At 39.2% G+C, this 7,034-nt stretch overlaps 1 protein-coding gene across 2 annotated transcripts in view; it reads left to right on the top strand.

Annotated features, from left to right (window-relative positions):
• Positions 1-734: 734 nt before the first annotated feature.
• The window catches only part of LOC139631628 (F-BAR and double SH3 domains protein 2-like), a 65,053-nt gene continuing 58,753 nt past the window's right edge, over positions 735-7,034 (top strand). The window contains exons 1-2 of one of the 2 annotated variants that reach the window (XM_071495952.1): positions 735-1,251; positions 6,396-6,493. In XM_071495952.1, the coding sequence (XP_071352053.1) occupies positions 1,231-1,251; positions 6,396-6,493 (119 nt within the window). In that variant the 5' untranslated portion in view covers positions 735-1,230. The remainder of the gene's footprint in view (positions 1,252-6,395; positions 6,494-7,034) is intronic. The other variant, XM_071495953.1, reaches the window with a different exon arrangement.

Raw genomic sequence — 7,034 nt, 5'->3', positions numbered from 1 at the left:
GTAACAAGTATGTCTTAACCTTGAGAGGTTTATTTAAATTCTTATATTAACACTGGTCACCCAAGTATAATGATCTCACAGCACAAATGGGCCTATTTCATTACCTGATTAATTTTAACCATGGGCAACACACCCAACGTACACAACCTTCACACTGTATCTGCTGCTGGTGCCAACTCATTACAAGGTTTCAGACACCCTCCATTGTAATGTATTCCTTTAACTGTTCACTCAGCACCCACTTCAGACGTACCCAGTGACCCTATTTTACCCTGATATCCCACACATTTTTGAAAAGTACAAAATAGTCTTCTTCATAATAGCCAGATACATTATAAATAAATTTTATTAAATCTTTTTTTTAATGACATTTGATATCATCATTTTAGCTGAAAAAAAAAATTTATAATCATATTTTTTTTAAAAAACAATCCACATTTTAGAAAGGCGAGATGTGTTTTGTTTGTTTCCATTTTCTCGGTCTACTTCTTTTTGAGTTTTTTTTTTTTTTTTTTTTTTTTTTGTCCTACTCCATGATCGATTTTTCTTCGATCGACTGCGGTTTCTTGTTGCTATGCAGGTCTGCAGGACGCAGCCTCCTCCTGTCAGTGTCAGGCTGCGCGGGAAAACACCCATACTTGTGCTTAATAGCCCCCCCCCCCCCTTTTTTTTTTAAAGTTGCTATCCCTTTCGCCCCCGTATTTGGTTTGAAACACCACTGAATTCGTGTTAATCGAGGTTACTGTCGAGAAAAGGGTAGAACAAAAAGGATGCCTTTCTGCTCCTGATGTTGTTGAAGGCGGACGGGATGCTATCCCGCCCTTTCCCACTTTGTGGCGCCGTCGGACTTAGTTGCTGAAGGGGATCCCCCGTTAATACCACCCCATCCCTTCCCTCTGCTTTTTCCTCTCCGCCTGTTTGCTCCCCTGCTCCACAACACAGTACAGTACACACTAGTCCTCTAGTAGTGGCAGCAACCAACACAAGTGTGTGCTGTCTCTCCTCATAGCGTCAGTTTCTGCTCTGTACAAACTAGCCATTTATCATCAATCATGGCCGCCGGAGTACAAATCTAACTCCCTGTCTTTCCTCCCTGTCGTCTGGAGGGGAGGATTTTTTTTTTTGTTTTTGTTTGAGGAGACAAAATATTAGTCCCACACTGATTTGGATTTCCTCTTGGAATTACAATACATCTCACAAGGGAAATACCATTCATGTCAATACTCCAAAATGCAGCCGCCGCCGAGGAAGGTGAGTGATTTCCAGAGTCCGTTATGTCTGAGCTGGGCTGTACAGACAATGACAGATAACAGTGTAGTAACCTTACATGCGGATATTATGTTTTACTAACCACACGAACAGCTGATATTCAAGGCTTTAGAAAATTAAAGTGTGTGTGTGTGAGGGGGGGGGACAATTGCTAGCCAACATTAGCACCGTTTGCTAGCTAGGTTAGGTTGTAACCTAGTGACATTAATATGCATCTGTCCAGCCGTTGTACCGTGAACCGTCAAACGTCAAATAACGTTAGCTAGATAACGCTAGGTGGGCTAACGAGAGGCGCAAGTAAGAATGATATTGTGGTTGTCCTTTTTAATACGTCTTGTATCAGACATAACTTTAAACGAATAAAGAAAATAGCATTTGCACGTTAACTTATGGCGTTAATATTATAGCTACTACCGTTCAGTAATTAATACGGTCCACAATTTCACGTCAGTTCAGCGTAGCGTAGGTGTTATCTTGCTCATTTATAAATCGTGAGGCTGTGACAACAATCCCTCAGACAGCATAACAAAAGCTGTCGTTTCTCCACGTTGTGATGCCTCTTGTCTCAAGGGAAGACCTTCAGTCCATCCGTGCTCACATCAGAGGCTGGGCTGACCAAAGCAGCAAACACGCACTCACACCGAGGAAACATGCTGGTTATTGATTCTGTATGGGCTGAGAGAAGACCACAGTCCCCTATAGCTTGGTACCCAGTGTGTGTGTGTGTGTGTGTTGGAAGTTGCTGGTCCATTGGTTTCTATGAATGTCTTTGTGTGTGTGTGTGTGTGTTGTCCTGAAATAGATGCATGAGAGCCAATTACCCTGCTGTGAACCTCTGTTTAGTTTTCTCTTAATTACCACATATTCCCCCAGTGCCATTTATGCTCCTAGACACAGACTGGCCTTGAACATGTCATGTCATGTCTGTGAAACACACACACACACACACACACACACTCACTAACACTTACATTACAGAGGCTGTAAAGACCACCACTATGGTTGTCTTGTTCCACTGTGTGTGATCAAGTACACCATTAAAGTCATATTAATTTTGTAAGCTCGGGTTTTTCAGCTGTCAGTGTTTTTCCCATGCAGTTTGCCATTAAAATACCTGGGAGAATAAAACAGAAATGGCAAAATACTGATGTGTTACCCCCTGCCAATGTGGCTGGCACACTCAGTATACTCAGCTTGCAGCACCACAGACAGAGTGTATCAGGATTTGGCTGCTGGATACTAATAATTTCTCTCCCAGCATTACTCATACAGCTGGATCTCATATATTTGTTTAATACAGCTTAAATTAAAGATGGGTGCTGAGGAGGTTGAAAAAAGGCTAAATATTGCCACAGATACATTATTTTAAGATATTATAATGGTATATATTTATCTTTCTGTTACTTCCTCCTTAATAATTTGCATTATCAGACACATGCAGAGAGGAAGACACAACAAGAAACACTTTAAACTGACATCATCTAACCACAAAAGTTCAACCCACCAGTATCTTTAACTGGTCATACTGTAATTTAACAGGATACACATGTCAGATGTGAGCCAACAAGAAATACCAAGGCAACACACGCATTAATGTACGTCTATTGTTTGGGTAAACCTGATAATTTAACTCAATATTGTTAATCGTTATTTTCTCTCATGCACATGTACAGTATACACAGACATCACAGGTGGGATGTGTACATCAAAACCATAAACTGTACACATCACTGTTTAGGTTACATCACAGGCTCCACTTTTTTTTTAGCAGTATTATAGAGCTACCTGCTGCATCATCTATCACTACACCAGCCGAACCCTTTTCCTTCAACATGAACTCTAATGTGCTGAATTTCTCTTCCACTCAGCCTCATAATTAACTTCTCTATGTCCAATCTTTTTCACTGTCGCATTCATCTTCATTGTGTCACTGACCGTCTGTCTTTCTCAGTCTCGCCATCTTCTTCTCTCTCCTTTCTTACTCTGAACTCACACTTCACATTCTTCCCCCTTCTCTCATATATAATCCTCCCTCAACCACTCTTCCCCTCACTTCGTCTCCCCGTCTCTCTTTTGCCCTTCCCCTTTTCCTCCGCTCTCCCTGTGGTTTCTTATGAGTGATAGAAGGTGAAATCAAGTAAAGTCATTTTGCCCCGTTAATGTAATGAACCACTCCCTCCTTATCTTCAAAGACACAGCACATGAAAGAAAGGCGGTCTGCGGTGTGTGTGTGTGTGTGTGTGTGTGTGTGTGTGTGTGTGTGTGTGTGTGTGTGTGTGTGTGTGTGTGTGTGTGTGTGTGTGTGGGGGTGTGCCAGTGCCAGTTTTGTGCATGTTATGTTGTTGATTGTTTTGTCTGAAGAGAACAGTCATGAATTTGCCCACTGTTACTCTGGTGAATAGCCGATGGAATTCACCCGACAATACACAATGACCTTCACAATGACTGTGTGGGTTGGCAGGAGGTGTGTGTGTGTGTGTGTGTATGCTTGTTTGTGTTCTTATTAAGGGTGAGCTCTTTGTCTGGTTTTGTACAAGACAGTGTGAATGAGTGCAGGTTACAGCCTCTGGTCTGACCCACCAAATTTATTTTTGTGCATCATACAATGCGCATCTTTTCCTCACGTGCATGGACTCTGTCACCTCCAGGCAGCTTCTCCAAAAGGCTGACAAAACCCTGATGCTGATTGTTAACACTGATGGATTACTGATGGGGGTGTGTGTATGTGTGTGTTACCTTCAGGTGATGCTAGAGCTGAGCACACTCAAGATAGATGACAGGTGATTGGCAGATAGGTAGATTGATTTGGGGTTAAATTGTTTGTGTGTGTGTGTGTGCGTGTGTGTTAGTCTGTGTATATGTGTATGTAGGCCACAGTGACTCAGGAGCTGTATGCATTTTGGTAATGAGAAGATCTACTTAAAGTACATAACAATCAGAACTTGAGTTTGCCCCTTTTGCAGAATCCTCCCATTGAGAGCAAAAGAAAAAAAACTTCTCTGACTCTGTCTGTCAGACGTGACAGACGCTGATTTAATCAGAGAAATGAGAAAGCAATATTCATTTTCATCTGTATTTACCTTACCAGTGCACATGACCAAAAGAATGTCTTCATATGTTGCATTGTACATTCACTGAACTTAACAGGGGGGTGGAAGTAGAGCTGGGTGATAATGATGAAAACCAATCATGACATTTTTGAATCACTACCCCAATATTGCCACAGAAAATGAATCGGCAACAGTTTGGATAATCTGTTCATTGTTTGAGTCGTTTAATCGGGCAAAGATATCTTCTATTTCTAGTTTCTCAAATGTGAGGATTTATTGCTAATCGGGGTTGTGTATCATTTTAAATTGAATATAATGAACTTGGGCTCCAAAACCTTTGAGAGCACAAGGTCACTTTTTTTTTATTTCATAGACTAAACAATTAATCAAAAAATAATCAACAGATAAATTGATTAAAAAAATGTATCGTTAGTTGCAATTCTGTTGGATAATGTTGCTGCATCTGTCACATTGGTGTGTGACTTTTGGTGATTTCATGCAACATTTAACTGGGTATGGTTGATATGGCCACTGAGAGAAAAAAAAATCATGATTAATTGTTAATGTGTATGACTTTCAGGCAGGTGGAGGCATTCATCATTCTCTGAGCTCTTCCATGACCAGGAAAAGACTATATTTTAGCTTTACTATGATGACCAAATTACAGATGATAACTAGTTTCATATCTCATTATTGATATTTTAGGAATATATCAATACAGAAGGACAGATGATTTATTGTGGTGTTAGGTTTTCTGTAGGTGGGTCATTGACAAATAAAGCTTTTAAAAATGTTTTTTTTAAAAAGTCTTTTTAAAATGGATATTATGCATATTTTTGAAATTAGAATAATGTGTTACAACATTTCAAAGTTTTAAATTCACTTTTTGGCAGTATTTTTAACTTCACCACCTGAAAAATGTCAGGTGGCGCAACCAAATTTATATACTTTCCTTCTATTTATTCTAAGTGAAATTTTTGGCAAGTATACCTGAGTGTGTCTATAGTGGCTAACACATTGTTATTTTGTGGTTGAGTTTTAGTTTTTAAGATTCTTGCATTTCAGTGGCCAGGTATTTAATATTTTTAATATCCGATCTTACATTTAAATACAGAAAAACCTCTATATAAATATACAAATGAATCTATTTAATACAATAGCTATATACCTCATAGTTCTCAACCATTTGTTCACTTTAACCTATCATTTATTGGTTTAAATAAATATTTTACCTGGTCGCACCACCTGATGATTCAGTTGTGTCACCTGACTTTTGCAGCTAATTCTAATTAAACAGGCTTCTACTTAGACACCTGTTTAACCTTTAGCCTTTGCTAGCAAGTTCATACATATAGTTTTTTAATAAAATGAAGAGTTTTATAATAAAATAACATATTCCTAGTTTTACCTTGGTTGTACCACCTGACATGAAAAGTGTACCAGCCCAACTATGAGTTGAAAGTAGCTATTTTTATCAATATTTGAGAGAGCTCTACAAACCTTTTCGCTCATCAATAAAGATTACTTGGGGTCCTCTGGCTGATGGAATATCCTGTTTGATGTTGTAACCATTCACTTCAGAATAAAGGATGCATGTATACAGTTGCACCACCCTGACATTTGACAATACACAAATTCCCAGTTTTTGAATTATCTTAACACCTTTAAAACTATTGTGAATTTAGTTTATTTGAAAGGTCTTAAACATGAGATCATGCCACAGTATTTATTTTGAATTTATTATTATTAAAATATCATATTTAATACTTTTCTCAGGCTGTTCATTAACTCGGACAGTTGCGCCACCTGACATTTTGGTGGTTTGAGATGCCAAAATATAAGATATATACACTATTATAATATACTGAAAACATCAGTTTTATAGAATAAAATGATGCATGTCATGAATTAATTAAAATTATTTTAAAGGAAAGTAATACACTCGGACACAAAAATGTGCACGTCATGTCAATGACCCAGGTGAATGTGAGCCAGGAGATAAATTGCATGTCTGCAGAGCAGAGGGATGAATAAAAGACAAATTCTTTACCTGATGTGTCTTTTCGTTTCCTCCAGGTCAAAGTGACACAGGAGCTGAAAAACACACACACGGAGCAGATGACAAGACTGCACTTTAAACACCAGACCGAATGTGACCTGCTGGAAGACATGAGGTATGAATGAGTCTCTTGGTCACATGCTTCTTGTTCTGACACAATCTTGATCTCGTCCACTGCGAAAGGACTGAGGAATGCGCTGGCCGACTGCCAGATGATTTGAAATCTAGTCATCATTGCTGACTGCATGCACACACGAACATAGCCATGTACAAAAAGAGAGAGCAAAAAGAGAGAGAGAAACTGCTAATGAGTGAGGGAGGAGTGGCATTAGTGAAAAAAGGAGGAGGGCTATTGTCATATTTCAGGTTTTTTGGGAAGGACAAAAGGGTCGGGAAAATGACGAAGGAATTTCCTGCTGCCCTCTTCCTGCTCTCCTACTCCTTCATTTCTTTCTTCCTCTCTTTCTTATTTTCCAAATATCAATCCATATCTCTGTCTGTCATCTTTTCCTTCTCCCTCAGTTCCATTTTTTTTGTGCCTCTTTTGCTCTGACTATCTTTTTTATCTGCCTCCCTAGCTCTCTTTTTCATTTTGGCTCTGCTCTGTTTACTCATGACGTCTGAGTCTGGCAGTTGTCCCTTTTGGATTTGGCAAT

This window comes from Trachinotus anak, unplaced genomic scaffold (genome assembly GCF_046630095.1).
Source record: "Trachinotus anak isolate AG129_WGS33_773 ecotype Australia unplaced genomic scaffold, CSIRO_AGI_Tana_v1 ptg000014l, whole genome shotgun sequence".
Lineage (NCBI taxonomy): Eukaryota > Metazoa > Chordata > Actinopteri > Carangiformes > Carangidae > Trachinotus > Trachinotus anak.
Note: the sequence above shows the minus strand (reverse complement) of the source record. Positions and strands in the feature narration are given on the sequence as shown.